Here is a 17,555-nt window from a genome sequence, read left to right on the forward strand (position 1 = left end):
GAAAGCTGGCTGAGAATTGATCGTATCAGACAGAGCTCACTGAACTCAAATGGAAAGGACACGATGAACAAGAAAAGGGTAATGAAAATAGTCACAATAATTATAAAGGTCAGAAGTTCAGCTGAAAATTGTTGCCCGAGCTTTTAAACCTGCTTCTTTCATTCTAGAGGAGCCATGAAAAAGATGTAAGGCTAATGTCACTGAGGATGGCACAGTTTATCCAGTCTTTCCAGACTTCTAAGATGTTTCATGTTCAGGCGGGATGTTTTGGCAAAAGAACATCCTGGTGATCAAGAATGAGAATGATTTTCTTATAAAACTAATTTCATTTAATGAACACAAACCCCCAACTACATCACAATAACAAGTTTTAAAAAACAGAGCTATCACATATGTTGGGACAATGTTTTGTGAGTGATCCACCACAAAAGAAGAAAGTTGTTCAACAGTCCAGGATGACTTTTTCAGTCTTAATCTTTATGTCTTTAAAGCTAAGGCAGATGTTTTAATGTATAAATTCTATACAGATTTTAAAAATGTTCTGAATTTCTGCCAGATAATCAGGCAAATGCCAATTTGAGTATTTTCCAACTTCTTAATAACATGAAGAGTTTGGTCAGTCGTATTGAATATGAATATTTCCAAAATCACCTTTCCCAGAATTCTGATGTTACCTTAATCTGCTTGTGCAAGTAGGGAATCAAACATGCAGCAGACAAAAGAGCCAAATCTTAACACATCTTTGGGACAAACTTGCTCTTCCCGCATGAAGAAGCACAACCTGTCGGGGGGAGGGTCACAAGCAGAGGTCACATTACACAAATCTTTTCAACAGATTGGAGGAGCGGTGTTGGATTTTAATGTAACAAAAAATATTCACAGAACATTTTAAGGAAAAGTGCCGGTAACTGAGTGGTTTGTCTCTGTCACAGGTGTAAACAATTTCAGACTCTTCCATTCAGGACTCTTTATGGGTGTAGAGGGATTTCCTCCCTGATAAGTAAGCTGTTAGAGAATATAAGTACTCAAATTCAGAGACCATTGGTTAATTCTTGTCACTTTCCTGCAACTCAATGCTTTTCAGGGTGGACTATGATAAGCCAACAAAGGTTCAGCCTTAAGCATAAAATATAACTGGATATGAAAAGTTGTCACTTGAATAAAGACTGACTCTGTAGCAACCTCTATTGATCACATCCTGGATGGAAGAAATAGTTCGACGCTGAACACTCAGTAGCTTTAAAAAACAAACAAACAAACAAACAAAAAAACAACAAAAAAAAACAAAACATAAAAAGGCTGATGAACAGAATAAATCTGTTAAATTTTTGTTTTCACATTGAGCTGTCTGTTTTATGCAGCACTGTGCCTCGTGAACGTACCACTGTGGTACAGGTTTTATCTGTGTGTCCACACCATTCTGGTGCTCTCATTTATTTGCAGGCGCTGGGGCAAGCGTGAGCGGCTCTTCCTCATCTGAATCAAACTCGACATTCTCGTCTTTAACCCACTTGCCGCTGTGGTCTTGCAGCCACCCGTCACTATGATAAAACAACAACAACAAAAAAAATAGATGAAATGCACTGAAAATCTAATAGTGACCTACATGCAGATGTGATAAAAGTAGTGAAAATGTAGAACATTAGAAAGTGAAAGTCCCACAACATTTAGGCACCTTTTCAGTTTGAGATAGTGCTCCAGCTCCCTCTTCCTCTGAGCGGTAATGGGTTCAGCCTCCTGTCTCTCTGCAGCCTGACATTCGGCAGTATCTTTTGATGGATGTGGCTCGTTATTGGCTACAAAAGGAGTTGAAGCAAAATCATGACCGAGGTTTGCTCAAAATAAAAGCTGACAATAAAACATTTTCTCTAGCAGATCTTACCTGTTGAACAGACAGTAGAGTTGCTTTGTGACGTGTTCACTGAAATGCCAGACTCCCAGCATGCAGATGTCATGTTGTCACTGGGGTTTGAGCTGGTGCTTGCTGTCACTTTTTCAGATTTTGTACTTAAAAAGAATGACAAATAATTTAAATTGTGTTTTTTATTGTATGGCTTTAAATACAGACAACAACTCTCATACCAAGTAATCACTCACCTGGTTTTTCTATGGCAGCTGTTATATGGTACCGTTTTCAGCAAAGCATGATGGGTGAGCTTCCGTGTTTGTGCTAGTAATGGGGCTGAACTGGAGGGCTCCTGAAATCACAACAAGAGTAGCTCATATTTTCCACCATTACACAACTACACTGAATTGTTTAGTAAGGTGTAATTTGTTAGGGTCATATGGTAGTCACACGGGCACCACATAAGTAATTTAACAGGAGACAGCATGGAATAACAATGTCATGCAGTAATGAAAGATTACATCTGTCGAGCTTGTGATGTTTTTCCTGTGATGATTCATTGACCGTCTGCTGGCAGAATGACCCAGCTGGTTCTCATCTGTTGTTGCTTTGTTAAACACAGCTTTTTTCTGTTGGCTATGAGAGACTTGTAACCTTGACAGAGAACGCATGATTAACAGTTACTGACCTGCCTTTTTTCTTCAGCCTGGACATAGTTTTCATGTTGCCGTTTTGTTATTTCAGTCTTCAGCCGTGCTTTCTTGCCATAAAATGCTTTTAGCCCTGAGTAGAACACACAACAAACAATTGGGTTTACTAAAAAGTCAATGTAAAATGAACCAAACCTGAAAAAAAAAAAAGTCATACTCGTTTCCCTTTGAAGTACAGCAAGTTTGGTAGATATCATGAAGACATGCAAAACTTTACCTTCATACTGTAGAAATTAAACTCGTATTGAAATGTAGGTAAAAACAACATTTTTTATATGCTGTAATTTATCTAACATACATGTTATACGGTGATACCCTTATTCAAAATACACTTTCCGGCATTTTTTCATCAGAAAATAAAGAAAACCTCCAGGGTACACATGCTTGTCTTTGACTGTTTGTGTAAGAGACAACAGACAGAGTTTTGCTTTTCCGAATGAGAAAAGTTGGATATTTAAAAAAAAAAAAAAAATGAGGTGAAGAAAAATTAGATAGTTGTACAAGACTCTGATACTTAAAGAGTACAATTTGTTTGACAGCCATTTAAAGTGATGGAAAAACTAACATAAATTCAAAAGCATGGAATTTTTACTTATCCCTATGTACTTGTAAATATACAGTTTTAGCGTAAAAAAGTGCGACAATGTATAATTGTTTGGGTTTTTAATTCTTCCAAATAATGAGGGGATATCAAATCCAGATAATTTGAAAAGAAAAACTACTCTCTGTGACGCAGCATTAGAAAAGACACACAAAAACAGCTTACCAATGACGCAATCCAAAAACTACTGAACTTTCCAATATTTCAACTCTTTGTTATCTTGATTATCTTGACTTGAATATCTACAAATCCAATACAAAATTCCCCCCTGGCTGCTGCTTTTGAGTTTTATTGAGTGTATTCATTTACTCTGTTGGGTTCTCAACTGCTGCATCAAATTACAATACAGGTCTTGTTTTGACTGTTGTTTTGCCTGATGACTACATTGGCATTTTACTGAGGACACAACTACTGACCAGCACAGCTCCTTCAGTGGGAGACTGCGGCACCCACGGTGTGGGACGGAGAGATTTCGCAGGTCTTTCCTCCCCACTGCTGTCAGACTCCACAACAAAGACTTTAACTGAACAAACACACACATCCACACATGTGCAATAACACTAAGTACAATAATCTTTTCTGGCATCGTTGTATTTTTACTCAGTTGTATATAGCATTCGTATTCTATTTTTATCTTATTGTATATTTTTATTCTATTTTATTCTACTGTATATAGTATATTATTTTATTCTATTCTGTACAGCTGTGTACTGTATTTATTCTTATTGTATTCTAATTTTTGCGTCATAACTTTTGCACTGTCCACTTCCTGCTGTGACAAAACAAATTTCCCACGTGTGGGACTAATAAAGGTTATCTTATCTTATCTTTCTTTGATCCTCAGTTAGTTATGTAGCTTCTCCCTCTCACAAGTAGCTTTTCAGTCTTCAGTGTTGTATTTTATTTTTGAGCAGATTGTATTAAATATGCATAGTTTATGTATCTGTATTCCTCTGATTTTGTGTAGCATATGTAGCAAGGATGGCATATTAACCTGCACTTCACAGCACCTCAGATGATAGCACGACCTCATACAAGTGCCCCTCCTGCAGCATTGACTTTGAAATGCAGAGCCATTTAAAATATGGGGCACTGTCTCAATTAATAGGGCGAAAGACAAGGGATAGAAATGCTGTGCAGATGGCTAACCCTTGATACAGTGCTTCTTAATAAGACTGGGAGCGAAACTTCAGGTCCCCTGGGTCCCCAAATTGCTTTAAATAACTTTACAGGTTCAAGGTGCTCACCGTCTAGATGCCTCTTTCCTTTTCTGTGGACTGCCAACATGTCGACTGTATCAAACACAGGACGGTAGGAACACACAAGGCAAGTGTACCTATAAGATAAAGGGATAAATTACATTTAATGCCATTAGCTACACAAGTTTTTCTTTCCCAAACATATCAATGTTTTGAAGTTCACTTCACCTTCCGTTTTTCATAAGAGCAGCCTCATCTTCTGGAATAAAATTAGACAAAAGGTCTGCCACACGACGTTTCTGTAAAACGAAGTGGATAACGTTAGATAGTATGTAAGTATTACTACTTATTTTATTCTCCAAAGAAATAACTACAATATGTTGTTAGCTTAAAGATGCTAACACTAGCCGCATGTGTGCTCTTAGCTGAAGTCTCTGTTATTAAGCCAACATAAAATGCTGCAAATTGATCCATACCTTAAGGAGATTCAGCTGGCTTTTATCATCACCTTCTCTTTTAAAAGACATAACTGTTATGATCGACAATCTAAAAACTAATCTGAATAGCAGCGTATAGCTTCTTGGCTATAATATATAAGCTAATAGCAATGCTGCATTCATGGACAAACGGAAGATGGGAAATATAGACAACTCCCCCCCCTATGTGCTCAGCTTTGAGGTGGATAATTGTTTCGGCTATCGGAACTACAACGATATCTGCTTGTTTTTATAACATAAAGTCCGCATAGTCATTTGAAAGCTCGATTTGTGGCTATAGTTCATATTTACTAAATTTGCGAAAAAAAAACCCAAACTCTGTCAACTTAATATAAAACGCACAATTTTCCCTTACAGTCTTTAATGCAACACGTTGTGGCGAATCATCGGACTAGTCAGTGAACACGGCAGCCATGGCAACATATGGTTGTAGACAGCTGACTGCAAGAGTTTTGAAAACAAGTTTTTCAGCGACTTTTAGGTGTGTATTTGACAGATAAGGTACGTTATATTTGTAATCCAAGAAATTTTCTATAGAGTTTAAACGGCTGTCATTTGGAGAAAATATTGAACGCTTGGAAAAATAACGCGCGACGACATTAATTAAGTTGATAGCCTTAGCTAGCAGGCTAACTAAGCTGCTAGTTTGATAGTTATGGGCTAAAGCGGAAGCCATTATTGTAAAGATGTTATCAGCAGTGAAGTTCGCTGGTAAGCGCATTTTAGGCCCACATGGTTGTTTACCACCACACGAAAAAAGAACAATATAAGTGTTTTACGACAATGTCAGGGGAGCGAGCTCCACTACCAGCCGGAGGGGACGGCCTACTCCGAGGGAACCGCACAAGATCTTACGGCAGTTTGATCCGATCTCCGCTGTCCCCGGTGCACCAGAGACGCATTGAACATATAATTCAGCCGGGAGAGACACTGCAAGGCCTGGCGCTGAAGTATGGAGTGTCTGTGAGTATGACTGTGTTGATTTGACTCTGAGACTGAATTAGTTCAAGTATTCATTTTTTGCGCCTTTAACAGTTCATATTAAGCTTATATTGAAATTTACTTGTTGCGATATGATGTCTTCTAACTGAATACTTGATTTGCCAATACTGAAATGTAAATGTGGGTGAATATTCACTTTTCTTATAGTCGTTGTTTTATTTTCATATTTATTGAGGTAGGTTATCTCAGTGGTTCAACAAAACGTTCAACTACATAATTAAGTTGTTTATTCAGCTGTTAGGGCATACTATGAAAAAGTGTTTGCCTTAAAATGGCATGTATTTATTTGGTTTCCTGTCTGCCTACTGATCTCGGTAAAAGTGAGACTTGATTTAGCCAAGTCTAATACTAATTAACAAAAGGTTCACAAGGACATCTTCTCTTTCAGATGGAGCAAATCAAAAGAGCAAACAGGCTTTACACCAATGACTCAATATTCCTGAAGAAGTCTTTGACAATCCCTGTGATATCAGACCTGGATGACTGCAGTAATGGGTTGGATGTGGCGGAGGAGGATGGCAACAAAGGCAGTGGTAACTCTGCTTCACTTCACAATGGACACATAGGGAGTTCCTCTGAGAAAAAGCAAGAAGACAGAAAAGATCTCACTCCAGGGGATTTTTTGAAAAGGTTGGATGACTTGATAAGCCAGTCCAAGCAGGCTGCAGTCAAAGGATGCCAGGAAGCAGAGAAAAGGTATAACTGTGCCTGTCGCTGGTTGCTCTTTTCTTTGCACAGTTGTTGTCCAGTCAGGGTCATTTGTAGCATTACAGAGACTTACTCTCTTCGTATTTAAGTCACTAATAGTTAGATCAGTTGGTCCTGCTTATGCATATGTTTTTAGTCATAATCCCTGGGCCATTATACTCATGCCATTCGTATTCCTAAACACAGTTCAGTGGAAATATTATGTTACTCAGATTAACATTTTTTCCTCCAGGTTAATATTGGAACATATTACTGCATGAGAAATGGTCAGTGGCAGTGTAATTTGCAAATATTGTACCTTCACTGATGTGTAAGTAATGTTGAGGTCATGGTCAAATATAATGCATTTTGATGCTAAGCATAGATATGCATGGATAGTATCTGATAGTCAGATTAGCCTAGATTGTCATGTCAAGTATAGTCATCCACCTTTCTGGCCTTCTTAATATTTCATCAGCCACTCACAATGTGGCTGTTCAAAAGATTCCCAATGCTTAATAGCTGCTTTAAATGCAGTTTCTAATGGCCTGGTGATAGTACCAGTGCAACAGCGATATTTTTTTTTTAAGAATACCAATCAATTTAGCCTAAAGTCAGTACACTCTGAACGACTTGCTCTGTTATATATTTATTTTATTTGCCAGGTTTGCTGCACTAGAAGCAACTTGCAACAACAGGACATCAGATTGCCGGCTGCTTACGAGGTCACAGAGTGTCATTTCATCTTCCAGGATGGCAGTACAGGGGACAGTACCGCTCACTGTCACCAAACTGACCAGGAAACTGAGAGACAAGGAAGATGAGATCTTTGAACTGTGACATGTCTGTCACTCAGAACGTTAATGGAGCTTTCCCAGGGAGCCGTGATGCGCTGTTTGATCTCCAGAATAATGGAGCGTTACGGATAAAGGAATGAAAAGGAATCCCCGGTGATCCCGCTGCTGCTTAAAGTATAAAAGTGTTTTCACACTTCCATTTAAAAATTTATATTGCACAATTGTAGACTTGTTATTTATTTGGTGAGACATGCTGTAGGTTGTGAAAAGCTTCATATGACTATTCACATCTGGGAAGTTGGAAACTTGAAATTTGAAGAATTAAAAATCAATCATATTTATAGTCAGATGATCATATGGTCAACACAAAAAGGGTTTGTGTGTAACTGCCTCATATTTTCAGACTTGTAACGTTAGGAAATGGAATCTAAAACACAAGTCGTGTTTACTGTAATAATGATGATGACAATGAACTGGTTAGAATGATGGTTTTTCTATTAATGCTGAAAATGCAAGAAAAAATGTTGTAGGCTTTAGAATATTTGATAGCAATGATTGTATTGTTAAGGTTATATTTCTAATGTCTTTTCAATTTTGTATTGTTTGTTTTAAAATACATATTTTTATCCCATGTTAAATGACATTTGTTCACATTACTGCTAACAAATATTTCTTTTAGTATAACATGTAGATTTAGCTGTTTTGGGAGATTTAATGTCCAATTGGAGTTGATTTTTATCTGTTTTAACTGCCATATAAGACCAACGAATAGTCAGTAGGCCAATGAATTTAAACATTTTTTAAGCCCTACTGCGATCCAAAAATCATGAATTATAGATTGGATGTCCAAGCAGTCATGAGTAAAGAGTCTGTCTTTTTGTTGAGCTAAACATGTTTTTAAAATACAGTCATGGTCGCAGTAATTGTGCACTCTGGGGTCATTATCTTTATTTTTGGCTTGATTGTTGTCTGGACACCTCAGTAAATACAGTTTGTTGCTGCAGAAGCATCATCTTAACCACCAGATGGCAGTGCTGTACTATAGTGGTATTGTTCCCAGGCCTAACTTGCTTATGCATCGGTCCACCTGATTCATATCAGTGATTATAATGCATAATATCAGTAGTTCTGAATAATACAGTTCAAAGTCACAAATATTAGATGATACTTTGTGTCCTAGTAAAATAATCAATGCAGAATATATCTGTTTAATTTCAAGTTTGTTTTCTCTGGACACTGTCTGAATAGAAGATTAGCATCACTTACATAATATATATTTATGGACCCAAAATATCAAAAACTTGAATGACTCCACAAAGCTTTTTTTGTATCCCTCATGTTCTTTGAGAACTATGGGAAAGCAGGTTGGTTCTCAAATGACTTGTTTTATGTTGCCAGTCCTCAGTAACAGAAAAACAAGCAGTTCGGAGTCCTAGTTGAGTCTGTCTGTTGATCTCCCAGTGTCTGTTTGAAATTTAGTTCTGATGTCATATTGTCCCATCCTCCACTAGTTTATTCAGTCCTTTACAGATCTTGGTGAGGTTGGGTCTGAAGGGCCCATCAGGGTTGTACAGTTGGGTCAGGAGCTGTGGGTCGGAGTAATGGTTGAAGACATGGTTGATGCGACCATGAGATTTAGTGGTGAGGTGGGTGTTGACCAGTTTCAGCAGCAGATCCCTGCAGCTGGTCAGGATGTCTGCCATCACTGTTTTTTCAAAGGTAAAGTCCACCTGCGTCAGACAAGACATGCATTCATGTTACGTATTTCATACAAGTCAAATTGTATAATATCTTAATGTGAAGTAGCAGGATATGATGTATGAATATTCTACCAGGTTTAAAGACTTCTTAGAGATTGCATATTTTTGTTATTTTGCATCATTAATCTTCCTGCATATTCAGTTTTAATCCCAATACAGAAGTTTCAATATCAACGTATTGTTCTCTCACATTACCAAAGCAGAGAAACAAGCACTTGATTATGTGGAACTGAAATAAAACAAGCGACCCTTTAAAGCAACGTCTGAGCCACGCGTTGATGCATAAGAGAATCCTATTCAACAGTGAATTAACCTGGACGTTTTGATGCCATGTGATTAATATATTTATTTATCTGTTTTAATTGGAAATATTAACACAACTGCAAATTGCATTTATTGTGGAAAAACTAAGGTCAGAAACCTCTTGAAGTTGCCTGATTTTCCAGCCTTGAAGTTCATGCTGCGCACAAAACATTTTCCCCATTTGAGAGTAATTGGCATTCTTTTGCAATTGGAGCTAGAAAACAAGTGCATTGGCACAAATTTCTTTCAGGTGATGTATGCTTACTCATACATTTCATTTCATTTTTATTTATTTCACACTTGGTACTACAATCAAACAAAACAACCACATCTTCTGTCAACAAAACACAACAACCATGTGTGAAAAGGAGCAGGAAGAAGAAAATATTCTTATTAAACCCTGCCCCCTATCTACCATCGAACTTATATCACCGGTGGGCACCAAAAATCAGGAACAAACTAATATTGACATTTCTCTCCGGTCGAATCCCAAACCAACATCACATTCATTCGCATTCTTCATACTGAGTTATCGTTTTAAACATATAACACTTTTTAAAACATTGTAAATTTATACAATTCTTTAAATCATAATGAAGTGAATTCCACAGTCTTATACCCCTAACCGTTGTGCTCATTAATCTTTGTGTAGTCCTGGCTAACTGATGTTTAAAATAAAATTTCCTTCTATTCTCTTCTCCCCTTGAACACATCAAAAATACTCTTTGTAACTTAAAAGGTAAAATATTATTTTTAGCCTTAAACATAATTAATAATGTCCGTAATTTCACTAAATCTCCTAATTTTAATAATTTTGATTCTATAAATAATTTATTTGTATGTTCTCTATATTTAACATTATGAATTATTCGTATAACTTTCTTCTGTAATAGGTTTAAAGGTTTTATGGTATTCTCATATGTATTCCCCCAAACTTCAACACAATAGTTGATATATGAAAAAAACAAAGAAAAATATAAAATACGCATTGTTTTATAATTTAATAAATCTCTTATACTACCCAAAATATAAATACTTTTGACCATTTTCTTTCTAATATGTTCAATATGAGATTTCCATGTCAAATTCTCATCCACTATTACACCCAAAAAACGAAATTCAGTAACTCTTTCAATCAATTCTTCCTCTATAAACATAATGACTTTATCCTCCTTTACACGATTGCCAAATATCATATATTTCGTTTTTGTCAGATTCAAAGATAATTTATTTACATCAAACCATTTTTTTATTCTTAACATCTCAGAAGTCATAATTTCAACCAAGTCTTTCAAATTCTCTCCAGAGCAATAAAAATTTGTGTCATCTGCAAATAAAATCGAATTTAACCTTTTAGATACGTCACAAATATCATTAATATATAAATTAAAGAGTTTAGGTCCCAAAATAGAACCTTGAGGAACACCACATACAATCTTCAGTCTTTCAGAAGTATTGCCAAAATAATAAACATATTGCAACCTATTCTCTAAATAACTCATTAACCAATTCAATGCTACTCCTCTCACTCCATAGTTATACAATTTAGAAATCAAAATAGAATGTTGTATCGTATCAAAAGCTTTTTTTAAATCAACAAATACTCCCACTGTGTATTTATTATTATGTGTTGCAGATGAAATATCTTCAATAAAAGTCAACAACGCTAATGCCGTTGACCTATTTTTACGAAATCCAAATTGGTTTTCATGTATTAGTTGATATTTTTCAATAAAACTATCAAGTCTTTGTGCAAAGAGTTTTTCTAGCAATTTTGAAAACTGTGATAAAAAATTAAAGTTGGGAAGTGTACCTCATAGAAACTGATAGCTGTCATTGCTCCCTGGTGGAGCTTCTTCTTAAAGTCTTGGGCCACTGCCAGCTCTTCTGTGCTGAAGCGGTTGTTCCTGAAAAGGACGCCAATCTTGACTGCAATCTTGATGAGGTCTTTGATGACTTTCTGAGCCTCTGATTTATTTCCCAAGTAGTCTCTGGAGACCCGGTACAGTTCATCTAGGATCTCACTGGTGGTGTCATCAATGAACATTTGTACAGAGCTTTTTGTGGCCATGCTGCTGAGGATTTTCTTCTGTGCCTTCATGGCCATGTCCTTGGCATTGAACGCATCCATTGTTGCCTGAATTATGAAGACAATTAATTTAATATTTCATTTTAATGTCTGTCCTGATAAAGTTATTATACAACTATTCAACTGTTTTAATATCCACATAAACATTTTACAGCTCAGTTTGAGCGCAATTAAATTTGTGTATAGACAAAAAAATTTCATAATTATACCTGCAGAAAGAAAGCAGTGAAAAGAAATAAAATATTCATACTTTATGCTCATAAATAGCCCAACAGGATATCATTACACAGTGTGTAGTTCTCTCAGCTATAGAGGCAGAATGTTCAACATTTACAGTTTCAGCTTCCTGTGATTAAACTGATTGGTAACCATTTTCAGTTTGAAAGTTTGAATTTGTCTCTTCAGGCAGATTTCCTGTCACTACCCATACCCATCACAGTAAATCGACAGCAAATCCTGTTGGTAGGCAAGTAAAGACTAGATTGCACAACTTTTTTTGGCTGAATGAATTAGCATGGAAGTGCTAAAGAGGTCCTGTTTAAACCTGAAAGGAGAAGACACACAAGTACACTCTTAAAAGAAAACAGTTTTTCTTTCTGCCCTCGATTTAAAACAGCAGTTCCAGTTGAGTAGTTGGAGAACGATTGCTGACTACAAGGTTTAACTGTTGGAAAGGGAGGAGAAACATGTTTTACAGCAAAGTGGCGAGTCTTCCCTCATTACTTTTTAACTTTCAGATTATCATCCACTGACCCTTCTTACACATCATAAAACTCCATCTTAGTGTCAATATTAGTAACAGTTCAAGCCTTTTATTTGTCATCTTTAAATTAGAAACATACATCGACACAAACACTGAACATGTAGTGTGTTAAATTCTGAAGCAATGCCTTCATCTTATGTTAGTTACAGTGTTTGTTTTGATATCTGACATGTACTTACATTGCCAAAAGGGAAAACTACCATGGAGGAGCCTCCACAGAGGCACTTAATTTTCACTCCTGGGATTCTAACCACACCTAACATCCATCACAGAACCCCCCCCTCGGGAAGTCATCAGCATGCATACAGCACACTATGACAGAACTACAAAATCCACAGTTTTATCTTTGATTGTCAACACAGTTTGAATTAATTCTTTTTTAATTCCATCTAATTTCCCTCTAATCTCTAACATGGAAGCAAGCAGATATGAAGTGGATCACTCTCAGAGGAAAACTACATTTGAATTTGATTTCTCTGATGTTCTTGTTAGAGTGTTGCAAAGAGTGGGCAAGCAAAATAAGATTTAATTCCCACATCACCAAAAGAACAAAGATTGAAAGTATCACAGCAATAAGACTCTTACAATGGATGAAGCAAACAAGTGTGTTTGTAGAATATTAATGCTAAGTAGATAAGCGCTAGCCTTATATCTCCAGTTCCAGAAACACGGCAGCTTAAGCATGAGCCTAAATGCTTAGCTTCTGCTTCATATTAATCCATGTTTTATGAGTAACACAGAATCAACAGATATGCAGTATCTTTAGCAAACATCAGTGCCACCGAGGCAGCTGTGCATTCTCTCCTACTTCCTGTGTCACTTAGTATTGTCACATGTGCAGAATCTCAAAGTCTAAACAGGTCTCCAGTTAATAAGACTGTTTCTGAACCTCTTTCTGAGTCATTTTCTGCACTAAACCTGACTTGTGGCCTGTATGGACAAGTATATGAGGGGTGCAGGGAGGCTGCATAGCTCAAGCATGTCCGCGCCTGCTTTTTTCACATTGCATCAGTGCTAGAACAAGAACAGGAAGTGAGCACCCTGAATCCACACGCTACCTCAATTTTTCTAACTGGGTCTACCTTTGAGTGGAACGTCGAAACAGGATGTAAACACTATTTATTAAGCGCATATTTTCTGTAAGCTGTCAGCTATCAACAACTGTAACTCCTGTGATGCATTTCTTTCCTCCCTGTTTATTGTTATTAGCAACATCATTTAAAATATGATGTTCAAGTCGCCCAGTGCCAGCAATGCACAGTCAGCAGTGTGAGCAAATGACTCCACCATTCACTCATGAATGAAAAAGTGATCGAGTCACATTAACGATCATATCATGCAAATAAGTAGCACTCGCTGTGATTCTCCCCATCACTGTTATGCATCCCACTCCCAGCTCCAAAATTCATTATAAGCAAACAGTCACTTTTATAGCATATCTCTAGTAGGGTTTATTTTACATGCACAACCATTAATTTCAAACAAGTGTCACATTTCTAATAGCTCCCTTTGTTACAAAAGCTTTGGGGTCCCTGTGGGGAATTCAAAAACATTCATAAGATTAATTTCCCTTAACAGTGATAATGAAAGTAGAGCAGTGTGACAGCTATTTCAGTTTCATACTTCAGTCTCATTTATTTGCTAAAAAGACTACTGGGATCGGAAGGATGTGCACTGTGCGCAGTCATCAGCCAGTATTCCACACAGTGAAACTCCCACAGCACGAGACAGGTCGCTGTTTGGCCTTTTGTGCATCAGCATTGTTTATTTTATGCAGCGCTGTCAGGGGGTTGAGGCTGTTTGGGTAACACTGGAACATTTCGATGCTACAGCAGCATATTGCCATAAAACCAGTGTTTTGTAATGGACATCATTCAGTCGATCATGTCGAGGATGCGCTCAATGTTGAGCAGCAATTTTCTGGTACAAATGGATAGAAGAGGGCCTTTGAGCATTTATCAGTTTGTTGTTGACATCCACAGGGAGTGACTCCATTATATGTTCAAGTGTTTGTTTCCCTCCCAAATGCCTGAAACTGCATGCTGTGTGAAATCTAATGCTGGAAGGAAAAGCACAAAAATGCAGAAGTAGAACTATCAGAGCAGAGATGGCCTTAATCAGTTTCAGAGCTGCTGTAACATCCAGGCAGTGCAGAATCTTTAAATGGTAGGTTAATGGACAGTCAAAGAGAGTTGTCCTTATTGGTGGAGTCATCCAGGCAGGCAGGAGAGGTAAATATTTAGCATTCCTCAGATGACTCAAGCATTAAGCCTGAGTGTTTTTGTGTTTGTTCGTGTTTCTACATGTTTTTAGTTGCAAGGATGACAGAGTGTATGGCCAAGCAAAAGTCATTTTCCTGCAGTTTTTGTCTGCAACTTTTTAGCAATAAAAGATTTGTTTGATGTTTCGTGTGTACTTACGTGCTTGCATCTTTGTTTATTCTACTGTTTTTGTGTTATGAAAATAGATCTGCTCGCACGCCCCCTTTGACTGAGCCAATCTAAATATTCTTTGTAATGTTCCTAGAGTGCAGCTGAGCATTATCTATGAAATCCTCACTGTTTCTCATACCAGCCCTGAGATTTCTATACTGGATTGTAGCTTCTGGGACCTAAAGGAATGTATGTTCCCTTTAGTTGCCTTTTTTCATACTGAACACTGAGAATATTCTGGGAACAGCTCAGAGACACGAGTCTGTCATGCCATTTTTAGAAAGGTCATCATTGATTGGCGGTAGTTGCATTAGTACCTGATGATATTCTGGACAACCTGAGACAATAACAGCATAAAAAATAGGAGAAGTTTCTGTGTCCTTACTCAGCAGGTTTTTGTAATAGATCAGTATCTTGCTGAATAAAATGTCACTTCCGTTGTATGTTTTGAACTGTGGGTAATTGTTGTAGTTTGTGATCCTGTTTTTCAATTATATAAATATATAAGTATATAAAGTGTTTTATACAGGTTTCTAAGAATTAATTTTGCTTTATGTTATTGTTATTAACCAAGTAATACTTTTGTTTCAGTAAAGATGACTGCTTTATAGGTTTAGGTTAAACGAGGAAGCGTTTTGAAATCCTCTTAAAGCAGATATTGCAGTTTCTCTTTCAACATTGCACAACTTAGCAGAGTTGTTCAAGCCTGCCACACATCTGTACTGCCTCAAAAGGGAAGCGAAACAGAGCCGTTGGCGCACTGGCGAGGAGTCATTACCAAAGGCCCTCAGCGTTGTATTTGTCCCTTGAATGTGTGCGGCCATGAGAGCTATGTTGCAAGCTTTCACTGTCTTTGGCTTGGGCTTAACATGCTTCAAATCAAAGTAGGCCAAAGAAGAACTAAAGTTCACTGCCTTGAGATTTGAGTTGAGCAACTCTCAGCCTGTGCAAACAAAAAAATGAGAGCTCTACATCTGTGCCTGTCACTGTACTTGTCCCAGCATGACTGTGAGCATACATGCATATCTTCCAACTCGTGTTCAAGATGGGGAAGTGAAGCAAAGTCACACAGTTTCCAGTCATCCCTCTTCTTAGCTAACCTCTGTTGGAAACCCTTAATTAATACTCTTAATTTTTAGGAGATTAAAGAAATGGAGAGACCACAGATATCTAGTCCCAGAGGTTGTTTTTTTTACTGGCATATGAACACAGCAGAAGTTTCTTACCTGTGTGTGCGTGCTGAGTCCCCCTCCCTCCTTGTCTGTGTCAGATGTCTGCCTCTGCTCTGTGTATCAAGTTGACAGCACAGGCTGGTCAATTTAACGGGATCCCTTCATCTTAACTACGAACAGAACCAAAACCTAAAAAGAGCCCTCCTGCAGCGCTTCTGTCAGTGCTTGCCACCCTTTTCTTAAGATAGTGTTGAGTTGTACTTCCTTGAGGAACTAAATTGCTGTGACACACCCCTTAGTGTGTGTGTATGTCTCTCTCTCCCTCGCTCTCTCTTCCTCTCTCTCTCTTGCCTTTTCTCTCTCTATACGCTATCATGTGTTTCCCTCTGAAATTCAAATTCAAACTCTTCCAAACCACTGTATTTCTCTCTTAGCCTCGCTCTTCACAATTTGGCACTCTGAATCGGCTTGTCTCTTTCCCTGCTCTTCTCTGTATTGCTGACGCTGTGCCTCTGCTTGTTCTGACTAGTGAAAAACCCAGAAAGAATTTACGAATAATCCAGTGATGCAGCCCATTGAAAGGGGAGAGGCTTAACTCTTTTTTTTACTGCTGTTCACCTTCGCTGGAATGTGGCTCCTGTCAGTTCTGCTGCGCGCCATGTCCCTCCCCGCATGTCTCTTTTTGAAGGTAGAATCAAAACAATGAGTAGCCAGGAGTGTGTCTGACGTACACAAACAGTCAGAGATCACTAACTGTTCTACAGCTTTTTTTTTATGTTTAAAGATTGTGTAGAAACACAGCACCAATGTGATAATTAACAAAGTTAAAGCTTTATATTAGTTCTTTTCTTTAGTTGTTTAATAATGTTGTAGTAAGTTGTCCATTTTAAATTTTTTTTAAATCTTTACACTAACATTTTAATTACAAGCTAACTTAGCGCATTGTCGCTGAAATGTTTCTGTTGTTATCAGATTACAATAAAAACTAAAGTCCAAAAGTGTTGCTCCCCTGAATGAACTATTGTTCAATCAGTGGCCATAAAACTCATAAAGTCTTATCTGAATCGGAGGCATGCAAATACACATAAAGGTCTCAATAAGTCTCAGCAGTTACAGCAAATGTCTGCGATTCAACGATTCATTTAGAATCAGGAAGTGTCCCCTGCCTCTTGAGCTGTGTGTTTATCTTTTTTTTTTTTTTTTCTGAATGACAACCAGCTGTGCTGAAAGACTTTTGGCCGAGGCCTGTGCCATTCAAAAAGACATATCCACTAAGCATTTGCAAATGGTAATTGTTGTCAGATGTTGAGGTTACAAGTCGCACTGAGACCCAGCTGGACTAAGAGGAGTGCCTGGACAGGATACAGCCCACCAGTATCCGATCGAGCACACCTGCCTCTTTGTTTTGCCACCTACCCTGCCCTTCTGCAAGAAATTAACATGAGTAAAGTCGTGGTAAACTTTTCTGCAATTGCAGAATGAGGTCTGTCGCCTTGGCAACAGACAGGAAGTAGTGCTTAAGCGGTTTCCTGATGGCTTCCTCTTTATCATGTAATGACATCTCACAAGGAAACATCAGCAGGGAGTACTCAGCTGTATATCTGTGAGTGAGAGTTTACACCCTTGCCTATGTTTGTGCATATGAGCGAGTGTGTTTTTGTGAAGGAACGTGCACGCGGTGAAATTGAGTTCTTAAC

The 17,555-nt window shown here is 37.7% G+C and overlaps 3 protein-coding genes across 3 annotated transcripts; 1 reads left to right on the plus strand and 2 right to left on the minus strand.

The window, feature by feature from the left end:
* Positions 1-537: 537 nt before the first annotated feature.
* Positions 538-5,024, minus strand: scnm1 (sodium channel modifier 1). The gene is made up of 8 exons (XM_085423691.1): positions 4,833-5,024; positions 4,585-4,655; positions 4,405-4,493; positions 2,535-2,629; positions 2,098-2,198; positions 1,883-2,007; positions 1,676-1,796; positions 538-1,541 (listed from the first exon to the last, which is right to left on the minus strand). Exons 1-8 carry the CDS (start codon positions 4,881-4,883, stop codon positions 1,430-1,432), a joined length of 765 nt encoding a protein of 254 aa, XP_085279817.1. The 5' UTR covers positions 4,884-5,024; the 3' UTR covers positions 538-1,429.
* Positions 5,025-5,263: 239 nt separating this feature from the next.
* On the plus strand, positions 5,264-7,970 carry lysmd1 (LysM, putative peptidoglycan-binding, domain containing 1). Its single transcript, XM_085423692.1, has 3 exons — positions 5,264-5,816; positions 6,244-6,551; positions 7,208-7,970. Exons 1-3 carry the CDS (start codon positions 5,586-5,588, stop codon positions 7,380-7,382), a joined length of 714 nt encoding a protein of 237 aa, XP_085279818.1. The 5' UTR covers positions 5,264-5,585; the 3' UTR covers positions 7,383-7,970.
* Positions 7,971-8,256: 286 nt separating this feature from the next.
* Positions 8,257-16,394, minus strand: tnfaip8l2b (tumor necrosis factor, alpha-induced protein 8-like 2b). The gene is made up of 3 exons (XM_085423693.1): positions 15,913-16,394; positions 11,216-11,539; positions 8,257-9,069 (listed from the first exon to the last, which is right to left on the minus strand). Exons 2-3 carry the CDS (start codon positions 11,531-11,533, stop codon positions 8,827-8,829), a joined length of 561 nt encoding a protein of 186 aa, XP_085279819.1. The 5' UTR covers positions 11,534-11,539; positions 15,913-16,394; the 3' UTR covers positions 8,257-8,826.
* Positions 16,395-17,555: the final 1,161 nt, after the last annotated feature.

This window comes from Rhamphochromis longiceps, linkage group LG11 (genome assembly GCF_057381845.1).
Source record: "Rhamphochromis longiceps isolate RC_006_pf linkage group LG11, R_longiceps_female_GT1.1, whole genome shotgun sequence".
NCBI classification, from domain to species: Eukaryota; Metazoa; Chordata; class Actinopteri; order Cichliformes; family Cichlidae; genus Rhamphochromis; species Rhamphochromis longiceps.